General features: G+C 48.2%; 1 protein-coding gene across 1 annotated transcript in view; it reads right to left on the minus strand.

The window, feature by feature from the left end:
* The window catches only part of WDR72 (WD repeat domain 72), a 255749-nt gene that overhangs the window by 162486 nt on the left and 73512 nt on the right, over nucleotides 1-19751 (minus strand). Inside the window, exon 11 of the mRNA XM_044277077.1 lies at nucleotides 6560-6805. Within this exon, the coding sequence (XP_044133012.1) occupies nucleotides 6560-6805 (246 nt within the window). The remainder of the gene's footprint in view (nucleotides 1-6559; nucleotides 6806-19751) is intronic.

Below are 19751 nucleotides of genomic sequence, written 5' to 3' on the forward strand. Positions count from 1 at the left end.
TGACCGAAGTCGAAATCGACTCCTCCCCGGACAGCTCGGAGTACTGCCGTGATAAGGCATCCGCTCTGATGTTCTTGGAACCGGGTAGGTAGGAGACCACGTAATTAAAACGTGACAAAAACAGAGCCCATCTGGCCTGACGTGGTGTCAATCTCTTGGCCTCAGAGAGGTAGGTCAGATTCTTGTGGTCCGTCAGGATGAGAACCGGAACCACCGAGCCCTCGAGCAAGTGCCTCCATTCTTTAAGGGCCTGCACGATGGCCAATAACTCCCTGTCACCAATCTGATAGTTGCACTCCGCGGAAGACAGTTTCCGGGAGTAAAACCCACAAGAAAGCAGAGGACCCTCTGGTGTTCTACGCTGAGACAGGAGGGCGCCTACTCCCGTCTCAGACGCGTCCACCTCGAGGACAAACGGCAACCCAGGGTTGGGATGCGACAGAATCGGAGCCGACACAAAGGCGGACTTTAGAGCCTCAAAAGCTCGGATGGCCTTGGGCGGCCAGACCTGGGGATTACTGCCCTTCCTGGTCAGATCCGTGAGAGGCTTGGCTAGCATGGAAAAGTCCCTGATGAACTTCCGATAATAATTGGCGAAACCCAAAAAGCGCTGCAGGGCACGAAGACCACTGGGCTGGGGCCACTGTAAGACAGCCGAAACCTTCTCAGGATCCATGGAGAACCCCTCAGCGGAAATGATGTAACCTAAGAAGGTTACCTGGGATCGGTGAAATTCGCATTTCTCAAGCTTACCGAACAGCTTGTTCTCTCGTAACCGTTGCAACACTCGTCTGACATCCAGAATGTGGGCCTCCATGGATTCAGAATATACCAAGATGTCATTCAAATAGACCACCACACACTGCTGCAACAGGTCACGGAAAACATGGTTGATGAATTCCTGGAAGACTGCGGGCGCATTGCACAACCCAAAGGGCATAACCAAGGATTCATAATGACCGTTCCTGGTGTTAAACGCGGTCTTCCACTCATCGCCCGCCTTGATCCTTACCAGGTTATATGCCGCCCTCAGGTCGAGTTTGGTAAAGACCGTGGCCCCTTTGAGGCGATCGAACAGCTCGGAAATCAAGGGTATCGGGTAAGCGTTCTTGATCGTGATGCGATTGAGACCCCTGTAATCGATGCAAGGCCTCAACTCACCGCCCTTCTTTTTCACAAAGAAAAATCCAGCCCCTGCCGGGGACGAGGATTTGCGAATGTGTCCGCGTGAAAGCGCCTCCCTCACGTACTCCTCCATGGCCTCATTCTCTGCTACCGACAGTGGATAGACTTTGCCACGAGGAGGAACGGCACCAGATTGTAACTCTATGGCACAATCGTATGGGCGGTGCGGAGGTAGGGCAACCGCACGCACCTTATCGAATACATCCCGGTACTCCTCGTATTCAGGAGGCAACAGAGAGTCCGAGGAAGTACACAGCAACTTGACAGGCCCATGGATGCAACTAGCCCCACACTGCGGTGACCACGAGAGGATCTCGGCCGATTTCCAATCGAAAGTCGGATTATGTTTCTGGAGCCAGGGGTACCCCAAGACCACCGAGTAGTGTGGAGACGAAATAACCTGGAAACAGACCGACTCTCTGTGAACGGCACCAATGGCCATCCCCACTGGAAGGGTCTCATGAGTCACGTGTGGCGGCAGAAGGGGTCTGCCGTCTATCGCCTCAAGAGCCAGTGGGGAACCTCGAGGCTGCAGAGGAATGGAATTGGCGGCAGCGAACACACTATCAATGAACAAACCACCAGCACCAGAGTCCACCAACGCCTGGGTCATCACCGAGCCCCCGACCCAGGAGAGGACAACAGTAATCAGTGGTTTGTCAACACGGGAAACCGGGGACGAGGAGACTCCACCCAAGATCTGCCCCCGACAGGATCTCAGGTGCGAGCGTTTCCCGGACGGTTCGGGCATGCCAACCGAAAATGCCCACCGAGACCACAGTACATGCATCGGCCCTCGCGTCTCCGGAGTACCCTCTCCCCCTCGGACAGGCGAGCAAACCCCAGCTGCATGGGTTCACCCCCAGACAAGTCATCCCCAGGAGGCGTGGGAGGAGAGGGAGGCACGGGTGGGACAGCAAACGTAGGCGCCAATCTGTTAGAAGGCCTCCGCAGGCTCTCCTGAAAGGAAGGTCTCTCCCTGAGTCTGGTGTCAATCAAAATCAGGAAAGAAATAAGAGACTCGAGCTCCACAGGTAGGTCCTTAGCTGCAACCTCATCCTTCAAGGCATCCGAGAGACCATGAGAGAAAGCAGCGACCAGAGCCTCATTATTCCAGCCCACCTCTGCTGCCAGGGTACGAAACTCAATGGCGTATTCAGCTACGGATCGTGAACCCTGTCTGATGGACATAAGGAGCTTCGCAGCAGAGGCAGCACGAGCCGGCACATCGAATACCTTCCGAAGAGAAGCAACAAAACCGGAAAACTCGGCAACCACCGGATTGTTGTTCTCCCATAAAGGGCTGGCCCAGGCCAAGGCCTTGTCCGAGAGCAGCGAGATCAAGAAGCCCACCTTTGATCTCTCAGTAGGAAAGGCATGTGGCAGCAACTCGAAGTAAATGCCCACCTGGTTAAGGAAACCTCGGCACTGAGTTGGCTCTCCCCCAAAGCGCTGTGGAAGGGGGGCAGAACCGGTCATACCCCGAAACACCGCAGGCGCAGCAACAGGTGTCGGGGTAGACTCTGGCGCAACAACCGGAGCGGCAGTAGGAGCGGGCCCAGGAGCGACAACCGACCCATCGGCAACGGAAGCTAAATGAGCCGTGCGTTCAAGCAGGGTTTGCAACGCCACAGCGAACCGACCCAACAGGTGATCCTGCTGATCAAGTCTGGCAACCAGCGTAGGTAGCGAGGATGGCCCTGTACCGTCAGAATTCATGGCTTGGTCCTAATGTCATGGAACCATGAACCAGACGTACAACAAGAGATGAGTGGAAATAAGAAGGCTTTATTGAAAATAAAGCTGTAAGGCAAAAGTCCAAACGGATGGCTAAACCGAAGCAGGGTCTTGCGAAACCAGAGATCAGGAACCAGAAGGGTAGTCAGATGAAGCCAGGATCAGGAACCAACAGGGTAGTCAGACGAAGCCAGGATCAGGAATCAGCAGGGTAGTCAGACGAAGCCAGGATCAGGAACCAGAAGCAGCAGCAGTCTTAGAAGCATGTGAGCACAGGAGGACCAAGCAGGGAACTGAAGCCACAGACCTCCTATATATATGAGCTAGGCATCCAGCTCCTCCCAGTGGGAAGGAGGAGCCGCAGGGTGGGAGGCTACCAGAAACCCAGAAACCAAGATGGCCGCCAGCACATGTCAAACGAAGGAGAACAGCAAGGAGGTAAGACCATGACACCCACCTACAGCAATAGTATGACAAGATGAACAAGCAAGTGGATTGCTTTTTTTAATCATACACAAGTCACAGAAGATGCTGAAAGTGTTCCCTGTTCACGTCTATGCATCTTTGGGCAGGTTGGATTATGTTGGCCGATGTTGCTTGTAGCTCTTCAGCAGTGATGCTGCGGATAGGGTTTGTGATGTTTTCCTTGATTTCATCCAGGGGATGTGGATTGTTAGTGAACACTTTCTGTTTTAGATTTCCCCACAGATAAAAATTGCATGTGGACAAATCTGGGGAACGTCGTGGCCATAACAGTTGACAACAGTTCACTCCTCCATAAACAGTTCATGAACCTGTGCCAGTGAGTTCTGTGATGTGCAGCATGTTCCCCATCTTGTTGGAAAAGCAGGCCATTTTTTCTTCTGGTGTTAGTTGGTTGTAAAACTTTTCAAAGATCTCCAGGTAAATTGCGGTATTCATAGTTCATTGAAGAAAATTGGGCCCACTATTTGTGTTCCTGACACTGTGCACCAAATGCCAATTTTCAGATTTTTGGGGCGTCAAATGGGAATTTTCAGTGGACCAGTACCTTATAAATAAAACCAAACATCTTCCATCATGAAGTACAGCGATGGGTCCAAATGTCTGTCAGCAATCATAGTCAGCAACCGAGTACCGCAATTTATACGTTTAGCTTTGTCAGTGTAACGGCCCGAGTCTGGTTCAGAGTCTTTTATTGCGACTACTTTGGGTAATTGCAAGGCCAATAACGTAGTTAGGAGGAAGCCAGTGGTCGATGCACAGGATGAGCGTCAGTATCAGAGGAGTAGGCAAATACCATAGTCAAGAAGAAGCCAGTGGTCAATGCACAGGATGAGCGTCAGGATTAACAGCAGCGCAGGCACACTTGATTACAGGCTGAGAGCACAATTATCTCACAAAGCAGGAAGTGCAAGGCTGGGTTTAAATAAGTTGTCCAATCAGGGAACAAGGTGGAGCAAACCAGGGAGGTGGGAAAAGAACAAGAGGCAAAGGGAACTAGGCTTCAGTTCAGCACAGGAGCTGTCCAGAAAGCTGAGCAGTTGAGTTGGAAGAGCTGCCCCCTGGAACATGGGAGTCCCTGGGTTCAAGTCCTGATAGTCAGACATCTTTCAGTTCCTGAAGTTATTGTATGGCTTTAGGTTCAGAGATTTCAGCAATTACTAATATGTTGTGATACACCAACTTGCACAACTTTAGTGGTCCTGATCAATGTTTGCAACAGAGCCAGTCTGATGCTCTTTTCGAATCATTACCTTAATCGATCTGCTTCGCACATAGCCTTCCACAACCACTAATCGCACCTCCAGGGAGAACACCATCTTTCTGACACCTTATGCCACTTTTATCAAACTGAATAGTAAATCTGTCCTAGTTGCCCATAGCAACCAATCAGAGCTCAGCTTTCAGTTCCTACAGGGCTCTGATAAAATTATAGTTGAGCTCTGATTGGTTGTTATTAGAGATGAGCAAATTTATTGAAAATTCAATTCGGCTGCTTCGCCGAACTTTACAAAAAAATTTGCTTTGTGGCGAATTACTTCATCACGAAGCAAATTCTTTTGTAAGTAGGGGGGGCAATGACAGGGAGCTGCGATAGCACCGACCCCGTCATTGTGCCCCTCAGATGCTGCGTTCATACATGATCGCTGCACCTGAGTGCAAAATTAGGAATAAAAAAAACATTCATTCAAACTTACCACCTCCATTTGCTTGTGACGGGTCGGCCGCCGCCATCTTGCTTGAAGATCTCGGCCGAAATCCCGTGCGGGGCGAGATTATGTCATCACGCCGGCTGGCGTGGTGATGTAATCTCGTGCCACACAAGATTTCGGCCGAGATCTTTAAGCAAGATGGTGGCGGCCGGCCCATCGCAAGCAAATGGAGGTGGTAAGTTAGAATTTGCTGTTTTTTATGCTATTTCAGGTTAAATTGATTTGCTGACACGAAGCACGAGGAAATTTGGCTTCTAGGCGATTCAAATTTATCCTGAAATTCGAATCGAATTCCACTTCGTGGGATTCGATTAGCTCATCTCTAGTTGTCATGAACAACAAAGACAGATTTACTATTAGGCAGTTTGATTTGAAGATACTGGAGGCGGGCAACTTTTTTCGTGGGCCAGTGGTCAAGCTGACTATCTGGAACGAACATTAGTATGAATGTAAAGGTTCCACAGATCAGGTGGCATCATGATTTATGTGGACACCTAAGCCATTATTTCTGGGCAAAAGATAGTGCTGTGTGAACATTTGCCCAGAAACATTGCTGCTGTATGAGTACATGCTATGGCAGCAGCGATTGCTCGCTCTCATACTGTGGAGATGATTGCTGCATGTAAATGCAGCTCTTCCCTCCACTGATGAGCAGGCAATTATCGGGAAGGAAGTGTTCATTCCTCATAACTGCCTGCTCAGTCAGCATGTGTAAATGTGCCTTTAGTGTCAAGAGCAAAGAATTGGATGAAGCTTTACAGTTCTCCACAACTTTGTTCCATTGAAGTGAATGGGATTGGCCATGAACAATCACTACTAAAGTACACAGTGCTGTGTATGGAGCTATGTTGTATTTGGCACTGTGTAAACAATTACAGGGGCGCAGCACTCCGACGAGCACCACAACCCCTTGAAACTGCTGATTGGCACAGATAGGCCATGAATTTTTATCTGAACAATACTTTAATATTAGATTGCATCACACTTTGTGTATTAGATAATAGGGGATCAGTTAAAGGGACACAACAGAAAGAGGTATTTTTATGAAAAGTTATAAAATTCCCATTATACTTTCTGCTTCAACTCTTTTTCCACTTTCAAGACTCTGCTTACAGTCATTCATTGTTAGCTTCCAGTAACAAAACACTTGTGCACACAAGTCACAGTCCGGGCAACTGTACTGTAACTGTAGCCAGTTCTGCACTTGCAGGCCAATGAATGACAATGAATGACAGCAAGCAGAGATCTTGAAAACCAGAAGGAACTGATATAATAAGAGTGAAAAAAATATGTTGGAACATTTTATAAACGTGAGTTCATAATTACTGGTGATAATGCATTTTAAAACATCTCTCATGGCTCCCTGTGGTAATCATATGTGCATATGATTTCTTCTATGGGGATTACTTTAAAATCTCATCATCATGCCCTCATCATAGTACCTCTTAATAGTGGGTGATCTTGGAGAAGTCTGGCTCTGGCAGCATGCAATGCAAATGTTATGACAATGCTGCCATCTTCACAGCCACACACCAGCTTGTCCAGGCTGGGAATATAGAGGGATGCAGTGACCATGGCAAAGGCAGGACCTTCATTGGGGTTACATAGATGATCTATGATTCCTTCAGACATCGACTTATATCTATCAAACATTTCTTGAAGGGTCACATTAACTTTCAGCGGTATCTCTAAAAAACAAAGCATATCAATGGTATGGTTAAATGAAAGTGTACCAACATAAAATCCCTTCTATCCAGAACATAATAATGAATTGTAGTCCTTATCTATGAATTTTCTTATCTACAGAATAGATGGCAGGTCAATATTTGCCAAGCTCAGTCACTTTCTCAAACAGAACTATCAATGAAATATGTTATTGCTTACAAGAATTGTCGACATATCTCAGAGTGAAGAAGTCTATTGTTACCAAGCTACCCATACTCATCTAAAGTGTTCTGCCAACCCCACCACCAGTGTAGATAAACCTGTGATAACATCTGACTGCCACCATTACCACTGACAAATGACTACATCATCGAAATTTCTGTAAAAACAAGGACTGAGCAGACATTTTTTCAAGAACCCTCAGTAGACCATAAATCTAAGGCCCTTTACACAGGCCAACTTGTTCATTCCCGATAATTGCCTACTCATTTACACGTTCATCTCAATAAATCATCGAAAAGTTAATTTATTTCAGTAAGGGTACTTACTTAATATTGTGAAAAAATTCAATAGTGTAGACTCATGGTGTGATATTTAATTCAGCTAATCGACACAAAACACCTGCAAAGGTTCCCAAAGCGTTTAAATGCATTTTTCAATAATATTTTAATTTATTGAGATGCATCTGTACTTGCTGTAGTCATCTTCTCTCTATAGGGGCAACGGGTCGTTACTACATCCCCATATAGAATAATGGTTTCTGGGCAGCAGATCCATTTTTACACATTATGGTTCGCTGCCCAGATATGATGCTTTAGGTGTCCATGTCAAATATGCTTTCAGCCGATGAATGAGTACTTGCTTATATGTCAGGTGATCGGTGGCACACTGACACAGAGCAATTATTAGGAAAAGGTGGTTTAGGGTCCTTTTACATGGTCAGGTACTCTCTACAGCAGGCATGCTCAAACTGCGGCCCTCCAGCTGTTGCACAACTACAACTCCCTACATGCCTTGATAGCTGCAGGCTGTCCAAGCAGGCTGGGAGTTGTAGTTTTGCAACAGCAGGAGGGCCACAGGTTAGGCATCCCCGCCAGTGGCGTAGGGATCGCCATAGCAACCATAGCAGTGGCTATGGAGCCCTACGCCACTGGGGGCCCGTCTGGACCGCATTCATTATTTTTTTTTATTAACACAGTCACAGTGCACAGTAAAAACACACAGGCAGCCAGGCCCGACCGCCCGCCCAGTGTAGTGGGCGGGGCGTGGGCGGTCCGTGGCTCGGGCCTGGCTGGGGGGAAGGCAAGGAGGAGTAGTCAGGTCAGGACTGGAGGCTGAAGCAGGCGGGCCTGGGGCGCATTGCCGCACGAGCAGAAGAAGAGGTAGGTAACTAGAGGGAGGAGGAGGCGGACTCAGGCGGTGAAGGGGGCAGGGGCGGGCCGTGGAGGGGGCGGGGCTGGGCCAGGCCGTGGAGGGGGGGTTACCTGTTGTGGAGGGACTAGGGAGGGAGAAGGAGTGCTGCTGCACTGGCGCCAGTCAGATTAGCGCTATCTCTATCTGAGTCGCTCTGTCACTGACCTGACATCAGTGACATTGCTCCGCCTCTCCCCTCCTTAGTTCTTATGATGGACAGTGACCAGCAACAGGATGGCCCGATGTGGGCTGAGCTATAATAGCCCCACCCCCTTTTCTAACCGCGATTCCTGCTGCCTGAAGTTGAACCTTCCCTGCCCAGCATGCTTAACACCAGTTGGATTGCCACAACTGCACCAGTGATGTGAGTGGCAGGGGAACTGGGGTTATATTCAGCTTTCCCATACTGTGCACATGTGACCTGCAGTACAGTAGGAGAGCTGGGTGAATTATATCATGAAATGTCATCCAGCTTCCCGGCTATCCTGCATGGCACAAGTGCAGAGGCATTAGAGTATGGGGGAGAGGCACAGCAGGAAAGCTGGGTGTCTATATATGTGTATTTTATATGTGTGCGTCCATGGATGTGGTGACTGTGTGTATAAGTGCGCCCCTGTATGTGAAGAGTATGTGTATGAGTGCGTCCATGTATGTGGAGAGCGTGTGTATGAGTGTGTCTATGTATGTGGAGAGTGTTTCTATCACTGCGTTCATGTATGTGGAGAGTGCGTCCATGTATGTGGAGAGTGTGTGTATGACTGCGTCCATGTGTGTGGAGAGTGCGTGTATGACTGCGTCCATGTATGTGGAGAGTGCGTCTATGTATGTGGAGAGTGTTTCTATCACTGCGTTCATGTATGTGGAGAGTGCGTCCATGTATGTGGAGAGTGTGTGTATGACTGTGTCCATGTATGTGGAGAGTGTGTGTATGACTGCGTCCATGTATGTGGAGAGTGCGTGTATGACTGCGTCCATGTATGTGGAGAGTGTGTCTATCACTGTATCCATGTATGTGGAGAGTGTGTGTATGACTGCGTCCATGTATGTGGAGAGTGTGTGTATGACTGCGTCCATGTATGTGGAGAGTGTGTCTATCACTGCGTCCATGTATGTGGAGAGTGTGTGTATGACTGCGTCCATGTATGTGGAGAGTGCGTGTATGACTGCGTCCATGTATGTGGAGAGTGCGTCTATGTATGTGGAGAGTGTGTGTATGACTGCGTTCATGTATGTGGAGAGTGTGTGTATGACTGCGTCCATGTATGTGGAGAGTGTGTGTATGACTGCGTCCATGTATGTGGAGAGTGTGTCTATCACTGCGTCCATGTATGTGGAGAGTGTGTGTATGACTGCGTCCATGTATGTGGAGAGTGCGTGTATGACTGCGTCCATGTATGTGGAGAGTGCGTCTATGTATGTGGAGAGTGTGTGTATGACTGCGTTCATGTATGTGGAGAGTGCGTCCATGTATGTGGAGAGTGTGTGTATGACTGCGTCCATGTATGTGGAGAGTGTGTGTATGACTGTGTCCATGTATGTGGAGAGTGCGTCTATGTATGTGGAGAGTGTTTCTATCACTGCGTTCATGTATGTGGAGAGTCCATGTATGTGGAGAGTGTGTGTATGACTGTGTCCATGTATGTGGAGACTGCATCCATGTATGTGGAGAGTGTGTCTATCACTGCGTCCATGTATGTGGAGAGTGTGTGTATGACTGCGTCCATGTATGTGGAGAGTGTGTCTATCACTGCGTCCATGTATGTGGAGAGTGTGTCTATCACTGCGTCCATGTATATGGAGAGTGTGCGTGTATGACTGCGTCCAAGTATGTGGAGAGTGCGTCCATGTACGTGGAGAGTGCATGTATGACTGCCTCCATGTACGTGGAGAGTGCATGTATGACTGCCTCCATGTATGTGGAGAGTGCATGTATGACTGCCTCCATGTACGTGGAGAGTGCATGTATGACTGCCTCCATGTACGTGGAGAGTGCATGTATGACTGCCTCCATGTACGTGGAGAGTGCGTGTATGACTGCCTCCATGTATGTGGAGAGTGCATGTATGACTGCCTCCATGTACGTGGAGAGTGCATGTATGACTGCCTCCATGTACGTGGAGAGTGCATGTATGACTGCCTCCATGTACGTGGAGAGTGCATGTATGACTGCCTCCATGTACGTGGAGAGTGCATGTATGACTGCCTCCATGTACGTGGAGAGTGCGTGTATGACTGCCTCCATGTACGTGGAGAGTGCGTGTATGACTGCCTCCATTTTTAAAGGGGTTGAGTTAAATATAAACTCCGTCAGCAACTGTAAATGTTAAAAAACAAAGTCGTGCTAAAAATGACAGTAAATACAGTAAATAAAAAGTCACAAAACAGCCATATAGGAGGGGTTTACACAGGAGGAGGCGGTTTGTGAAAAAGTGTGTGTGTGTGGGGGTCCCCGTACAAAAATTTGCTGTGGGGCCCAGTCAGTTCTAGTTACGCCTCTGATCCCCGCTCTACAGTAAGAAGCGCAATCGTTGTTACCAGATTGTTGATTGTCGCTCATTACCTGCGTTTATATACAGCAGTAATAATTAGTAGTTATGAGTAGGGATGAGCGAACTCGAACTGTATAGTTCGGGTTCGTACCGAATTTTGGGGTGTCCGTGACACGGACCCGAACCCGGACATTTTCGTAAAAGTCCGGGTTCGGGTTCGGTGTTCGTCGCTTTCTTGGCGCTTTTGTGACGCTTTCTTGGCGCTTTTTGAAAGGCTGCAAAGCAGCCAATCAACAAGCGTCATACTACTTGCCCCAAGAGGCCATCACAGCCATGCCTACTATTGGCATGGCTGTGATTGGCCAGAGCACCATGTGACCCAGCCTCTATTTAAGCTGGAGTCACATAGCGCCGCCCGTCACTCTGCTCTGATTAGCGTAGGGAGAGGTTGCGGCTGCGACAGTAGGGCGAGATTAGGCAGATTAACTCCTCCAAAGGACTTGATTAACTGATCGATCTGCAGCTGTGGATCATTGAGCTGCTGATCCTCAATTGCTCACTGTTTTTAGGCTGCACAGACCGTTTGTCAGTCTCATTTTTCTGGGGTGATCGGCGGCCATTTTGTGTCTTGTGGTGCGCCAGCACAAGCTGCGACCAAGTGCATTTAACCCTCAATGGTGTGGTTGTTTTTTGGCTAAAGCCTACATCAGGGTGAAGCTGTCACACCAAGTGCATTTAACCAGCAATAGTCTGTTCATTTTTTGGCCATATACAAAATCAGGGGCAAGCTGCGCCTGTCACCAAGTGCATTTAACCCTCAATGGTGTGGTTGTTTTTTGGCTAAAGCCTACATCAGGGTGAAGCTGTCACACCAAGTGCATTTAACCAGCAATAGTCTGTTCATTTTTTGGCCATATACAAAATCAGGGGCAAGCTGCGCCTGTCACCAAGTGCATTTAACCCTCAATGGTGTGGTTGTTATTTGGCTAAAGCCTACATCAGGGTGAAGCTGTCACACCAAGTGCATTTAACCAGCAATAGTCTGTTCATTTTTTGGCCATATACAAAATCAGGGGCAAGCTGCGCCTGTCACCAAGTGCATTTAACCCTCAATGGTGTGGTTGTTATTTGGCTAAAGCCTACATCAGGGTGAAGCTGTCACACCAAGTGCATTTAACCAGCAATAGTCTGTTCATTTTTTGGCCATATCCCAGTCTAATTCTGTCACTAAATCCATACCGGTCACCCAGCGCCTAAATACTAGGCCTCAAATTTATATCCAGCTAAATCTGTCCCTAGTGCTGTAGCTGGGCGAGTTATTTAGTGTCCGTTCAAGCACATTTCTTGTTCTGGGTTGAAATACAATTCTCAATTTAGCAATTTCATAATTTAGTGGTTCCTGCTATATCAGAGCTCTTTGAAATCTATCCCAAAAAGGGTATATAATATTGAAGGTGCACATAGGGTCATTCAGAGTAACTTCACACACACCCGCTACTGTGTATTTCCAAGTCTAATTCTGTCACTAAATCCATACCGGTGACCCAGCGCCTAAATACTAGGCCTCAAATTTAATTCCCTCTAAATCTCTCGTTACCCACCGCTGTACTGTTGTTGCTGGGCAAGATATTTAGTGTCCGTCAAAGCACATTTTTTGTTCTGGGTTGAAGTACAATTCCCAATTTAGCAATTTCATAATTTAGTGGTTTCTGCTATATCAGAGCTATTTGAAATCTATCCCAAAAAGGGTATATAATATTGAAGGTGCACATAGGGTCATTCAGAATAACTTCACACACACCCGCTACTGTGTATTTCCAAGTCTAATTCTGTCACTAAACCCATACCTGTCACCCAGCGCCTAAATACTAGGCCTCAAATTTAAATCCCTCTAAATCTCTCGTTACCGTTGTCCTGTTGTAGCTGGGAAAGTTATTTAGTGCCCGTCAAAGCACATTTTTTGTTCTGGGTTGAAGTACAATTCCCAATTTAGCAATTTCATAATTTAGTGGTTCCTGCTATATCAGAGCTATTTGAAATCTATCCCAAAAAGGGTATATAATATTGAAGGTGCACATAGGGTCATTCAGAATAACTTCACACACACCCGCTACTGTGTATTTCCAAGTCTAATTCTGTCACTAAATCCATACCGGTGACCCAGCGCCTAAATACTAGGCCTCAAATTTAATTCCCTCTAAATCTCTCGTTACCCACCGCTGTACTGTTGTTGCTGGGCAAGATATTTAGTGTCCGTCAAAGCACATTTTTTGTTCTGGGTTGAAGTACAATTCCCAATTTAGCAATTTCATAATTTAGTGGTTTCTGCTATATCAGAGCTATTTGAAATCTATCCCTAAAAGGGTATATAATATTGAAGGTGCACATAGGGTCATTCAGAATAACTTCACACACACCCGCTACTGTGTATTTCCAAGTCTAATTCTGTCACTAAATCCATACCGGTGACCCAGCGCCTAAATACTAGGCCTCAAATTTAATTCCCTCTAAATCTCTCGTTACCCACCGGTGTACTGTTGTTGCTGGGCAAGATATTTAGTGTCCGTCAAAGCACATTTTTTGTTCTGGGTTGAAGTACAATTCCCAATTTAGCAATTTCATAATTTAGTGGTTTCTGCTATATCAGAGCTATTTGAAATCTATCCCTAAAAGGGTATATAATATTGAAGGTGCACATAGGGTCATTCAGAATAACTTCACACACACGCTTCTGTGCATTTCCAAGTCTAATTCTGTCACTAAATCCATACCGGTGACCCAGCGCCTAAATACTAGGCCTCAAATTTAAATCCCTCTAAATCTCTCGTTACCCACCACTGTACTGTTGTTGCTGGGCAAGATATTTAGTGTCCGTCAAAGCACATTTTTTGTTCTGGGTTGAAGTACAATTCCCAATTTAGCAATTTCATAATTTAGTGGTTTCTGCTATATCAGAGCTATTTGAAATCTATCCCTAAAAGGGTATATAATATTGAAGGTGCACATAGGGTCATTCAGAATAACTTCACACACACGCTTCTGTGCATTTCCAAGTCTAATTCTGTCACTAAATCCATACCGGTGACCCAGCGCCTAAATACTAGGCCTCAAATTTAAATCCCTCTAAATCTCTCGTTACCCACCACTGTACTGTTGTTGCTGGGCAAGATATTTAGTGTCCGTCAAAGCACATTTTTTGTTCTGGGTTGAAGTACAATTCCCAATTTAGCAATTTCATAATTTAGTGGTTTCTGCTATATCAGAGCTATTTGAAATCTATCCCTAAAAGGGTATATAATATTGAAGGTGCACATAGGGTCATTCAGAATAACTTCACACACACGCTTCTGTGCATTTCCAAGTCTAATTCTGTCACTAAATCCATACCGGTGACCCAGCGCCTAAATACTAGGCCTCAAATTTAAATCCCTCTAAATCTCTCGTTACCCACCGCTGTACTGTTGTTGCTGGGCAAGATATTTAGTGTCCGTCAAAGCACATTTTTTGTTCTGGGTTGAAGTACAATTCCCAATTTAGCAATTTCATAATTTAGTGGTTTCTGCTATATCAGAGCTATTTGAAATCTATCCCTAAAAGGGTATATAATATTGAAGGTGCACATAGGGTCATTCAGAATAACTTCACACACACGCTTCTGTGCATTTCCAAGTCTAATTCTGTCACTAAATCCATACCGGTGACCCAGCGCCTAAATACTAGGCCTCAAATTTAATTCCCTCTAAATCTCTCGTTACCCACCGCTGTACTGTTGTTGCTGGGCAAGATATTTAGTGTCCGTCAAAGCACATTTTTTGTTCTGGGTTGAAGTACAATTCCCAATTTAGCAATTTCATAATTTAGTGGTTTCTGCTATATCAGAGCTATTTGAAATCTATCCCTAAAAGGGTATATAATATTGAAGGTGCACATAGGGTCATTCAGAATAACTTCACACACACGCTTCTGTGCATTTCCAAGTCTAATTCTGTCACTAAATCCATACCGGTGACCCAGCGCCTAAATACTAGGCCTCAAATTTAAATCCCTCTAAATCTCTCGTTACCCACCGCTGTACTGTTGTTGCTGGGCAAGATATTTAGTGTCCGTCAAAGCACATTTTTTGTTCTGGGTTGAAGTACAATTCCCAATTTAGCAATTTCATAATTTAGTGGTTTCTGCTATATCAGAGCTATTTGAAATCTATCCCTAAAAGGGTATATAATATTGAAGGTGCACATAGGGTCATTCAGAATAACTTCACACACACGCTTCTGTGCATTTCCAAGTCTAATTCTGTCACTAAATCCATACCGGTCACCCAGCGCCTAAATACTAGGCCTCAAATTTATATCCCGCTGATTTTGAATACAATACATTGGGCCAAATAATATATTTGTTGTTGTGGTGAACCATAACAATGAGAAAAACATCTAGTAAGGGACGCGGACGTGGACATGGTCGTGGTGGTGTTAGTGGACCCTCTGGTGCTGGGAGAGGACGTGGCCGTTCTGCCACATCCACACGTCCTAGTGTACCAACTACCTCAGGTCCCAGTAGCCGCCAGAATTTACAGCGATATATGGTGGGGCCCAATGCCGTTCTAAGGATGGTAAGGCCTGAGCAGGTACAGGCATTAGTCAATTGGGTGGCCGACAGTGGATCCAGCACGTTCACATTATCTCCCACCCAGTCTTCTGCAGAAAGCGCACAGATGGCGCCTGAAAACCAACCCCATCAGTCTGTCACATCACCCCCATGCATACCAGGGAAACTGTCTCAGCCTCAAGTTATGCAGCAGTCTCTTATGCTGTTTGAAGACTCCGCTGGCAGGGTTTCCCAAGGGCATCCACCTAGCCCTTCCCCAGCGGTGAAAGACATAGAATGCACTGACGCACAACCACTTATGTTTCCTGATGATGAGGACATGGGAATACCACCTCAGCATGTCTCTGATGATGACGAAACACAGGTGCCAACTGCTGCGTCTTTCTGCAGTGTGCAGACTGAACAGGAGGTCAGGGATCAAGACTGGGTGGAAGACGATGCAGGGGACGATGAGGTCCTAGACCCCACATGGAATGAAGGTCGTGCCACTGACTTTCACAGTTCGGAGGAAGAGGCAGTGGTGAGACCGAGCCAACAGCGTAGCAAAAGAGGGAGCAGTGGGCAAAAGCAGAACACCCGCCGCCAAGAGACTCCGCCTGCTACTGACCGCCGCCATCTGGGACCGAGCACCCCAAAGGCAGCTTCAAGGAGTTCCCTGGCATGGCACTTCTTCAAACAATGTGCTGACGACAAGACCCGAGTGGTTTGCACGCTGTGCCATCAGAGCCTGAAGCGAGGCATTAACGTTCTGAACCTGAGCACAACCTGCATGACCAGGCACCTGCATGCAAAGCATGAACTGCAGTGGAGTAAACACCTTAAAACCAAGGAAGTCACTCAGGCTCCCCCTGCTACCTCTTCTGCTGCTGCCGCCTCGGCCTATTCTGCTGCTGCCGCCTCGGCCTCTTCCTCCGCCTCTGGAGGAACGTTGGCACCTGCCGCCCAGCAAACAGGGGATGTACCACCAACACCACCACCACCACCTCCGTCACCAAGCGTCTCAACCATGTCACACGCCAGCGTTCAGCTCTCCATCTCACAAACATTTGATAGAAAGCGTAAATTCCCACCTAGCCACCCTCGATCCCTGGCCCTGAATGCCAGCATTTCTAAACTACTGGCCTATGAAATGCTGTCATTTAGGCTGGTGGACACAGACAGCTTCAAACAGCTCATGTCGCTTGCTGTCCCACAGTATGTTGTTCCCAGCCGGCACTACTTCTCCAAGAGAGCCGTGCCTTCCCTGCACAACCAAGTATCCGATAAAATCAAGTGTGCACTGCGCAACGCCATCTGTAGCAAGGTCCACCTAACCACAGATACGTGGACCAGTAAGCACGGCCAGGGACGCTATATCTCCCTAACTGCACACTGGGTAAATGTAGTGGCAGCTGGGCCCCAGGCGGAGAGCTGTTTGGCGCACGTCCTGCCGCCGCCAAGGATCGCAGGGCAACATTCTTTGCCTCCTGTTGCCACCTCCTCCTTCTCGGCTTCCTCCTCCTCTTCTTCCACCTGCTCATCCAGTCAGCCACACACCTTCACCACCAACTTCAGCACAGCCCGGGGTAAACGTCAGCAGGCCATTCTGAAACTCATATGTTTGGGGGACAGGCCCCACACCGCACAGGAGTTGTGGCGGGGTATTGAACAACAGACCGACGAGTGGTTGCTGCCGGTGAGCCTCAAGCCCGGCCTGGTGGTGTGTGATAATGGGCGAAATCTCGTTGCAGCTCTGGGACTAGCCAATTTGACGCACATCCCTTGCTTGGCGCATGTGCTGAATTTGGTGGTGCAGAAGTTCATTCACAACTACCCCGACATGTCAGAGCTGCTGCATAAAGTGCGGGCCGTCTGTTCGCGCTTCCGGCGTTCACATCCTGCCGCTGCTCGCCTGTCTGCGCTACAGCGTAACTTCGGCCTTCCCGCTCACCGCCTCATATGCGACGTGCCCACCAGGTGGAACTCCACCTTGCACATGCTGGACAGACTGTGCGAGCAGCAGCAGGCCATAGTGGAGTTTCAGCTGCAGCACGCACGGGTCAGTCGCACTACAGAACAGCACCACTTCACCACCAATGACTGGGCCTCCATGCGAGACCTGTGTGCCCTGTTGCGCTGTTTCGAGTACTCCACCAACATGGCCAGTGGCGATGACACCGTTATCAGCGTTACAATACCACTTCTATGTCTCCTTGAGAAAACACTTAGGGCGATGATGGAACAGGAGGTGGCCCAGGAGGAGGAGGAGGAGGATGAGGAAGAGGGGTCATTTTTAGCACTTTCAGGCCAGTCTCTTCGAAGTGACTCAGAGGGAGGTTTTTTGCAACAGCAGAGGCCAGGTACAAATGTGGCCAGCCAGGGCCCACTACTGGAGGACGAGGAGGACGAGGATGAGGAGGAGGTGGAGGAGGATGAGGATGAAGCATGGTCACAGCGGGGTGGCACCCAACGCAGCTCGGGTCCATCACTGGTGCGTGGCTGGGGGGAAAGGCAGGACGATGACGATACGCCTCCCACAGAGGACAGCTTGTCCTTACCCCTGGGCAGCCTGGCACACATGAGCGACTACATGCTGCAGTGCCTGCGCAACGACAGCAGAGTTGCCCACATTTTAACCTGTGCGGACTACTGGGTTGCCACCCTGCTGGATCCACGCTACAAAGACAATGTGCCCACCTTACTTCCTGCACTGGAGCGTGATAGGAAGATGCGCGAGTACAAGCGCACGTTGGTAGACGCGCTACTGAGAGCATTCCCAAATGTCACAGGGGAACAAGTGGAAGCCCAAGGCCAAGGCAGAGGAGGAGCAAGAGGTCGCCAAGGCAGCTGTGTCACGGCCAGCTCCTCTGAGGGCAGGGTTAGCATGGCAGAGATGTGGAAAACTTTTGTCAACACGCCACAGCTAACTGCACCACCACCTGATACGCAACGTGTTAGCAGGAGGCAACATTTCACTAACATGGTGGAACAGTACGTGTGCACACCCCTCCACGTACTGACTGATGGTTCGGCCCCATTCAACTTCTGGGTCTCTAAATTGTCCACGTGGCCAGAGCTAGCCTTTTATGCCTTGGAGGTGCTGGCCTGCCCGGCAGCCAGCGTTTTGTCTGAACGTGTATTCAGCACGGCAGGGGGCGTCATTACAGACAAACGCAGCCGCCTGTCTACAGCCAATGTGGACAAGCTGACGTTCATAAAAATGAACCAGGCATGGATCCCACAGGACCTGTCCGTCCCTTGTCCAGATTAGACATTAACTACCTCCCCATAACCATATATTATTGGACTCCAGGGCACTTCCTCATTCAATCCTATTTTTATTTTCATTTTACCATTATATTGCGATGCTACCCAAAGTTGAATGAACCTCTCCTCTGCCTGTGTGCTAGGCCTAAATATATGCCAATGGACTGTTGCAGTGGTGGCTGACATGAAGCCTGATTCTCTGCTATGACATGCAGACTAATTCTCTGCTGACATGAAGCCAGATTGTCTGTTACGGGACCTCTCTCCTCTGCCTGGGTGCTGGGCCTAAATTTATGACCATGGACTGTTGCAGTGGTGGCTGACGTGAAGCCTGATTCTCTGCTATGACATGCAGACTGATTCTCTGCTGACATGAAGCCAGATCGTCTGTTACGGGACCTCTCTGCTCTGCCTGTGTGCTAGGCCTAAATATATGCCAATGGACTGTTGCAGTGGTGGGTGACGTGAAGCCTCATTCTCTGCTATGACATGCAGACTGATTCTCTGCTGACATGAAGCCAGATTGTCTGTTACGGGACCTCTCTGCTCTGCCTGTGTGCTAGGCCTAAATATATGCCAATGGACTGTTGCAGTGGTGGGTGACGTGAAGCCTCATTCTCTGCTATGACATGCAGACTGATTCTCTGCTGTCATGAAGCCAGATTGTCTGTTACGGGACCTCTCTGCTCTGCCTGTGTGCTAGGCCTAAATATATGCCAATGGACTGTTGCAGTGGTGGGTGACGTGAAGCCTCATTCTCTGCTATGACATGCAGACTGATTCTCTGCTGTCATGAAGCCAGATTGTCTGTTACGGGACCTCTCTGCTCTGCCTGTGTGCTAGGCCTAAATATATGCCAATGGACTGTTGCAGTGGTGGGTGACGTGAAGCCTCATTCTCTGCTATGACATGCAGACTGATTCTCTGCTGACATGAAGCCAGATTGTCTGTTACGGGACCTCTCTGCTCTGCCTGTGTGCTAGGCCTAAATATATGCCAATGGACTGTTGCAGTGGTGGGTGACGTGAAGCCTCATTCTCTGCTATGACATGCAGACTGATTCTCTGCTGTCATGAAGCCAGATTGTCTGTTACGGGACCTCTCTGCTCTGCCTGTGTGCTAGGCCTAAATATATGCCAATGGACTGTTGCAGTGGTGGGTGACGTGAAGCCTCATTCTCTGCTATGACATGCAGACTGATTCTCTGCTGACATGA

This window comes from Bufo gargarizans, chromosome 2, assembly GCF_014858855.1.
Source record: "Bufo gargarizans isolate SCDJY-AF-19 chromosome 2, ASM1485885v1, whole genome shotgun sequence".
NCBI classification, from domain to species: domain Eukaryota; kingdom Metazoa; phylum Chordata; class Amphibia; order Anura; family Bufonidae; genus Bufo; species Bufo gargarizans.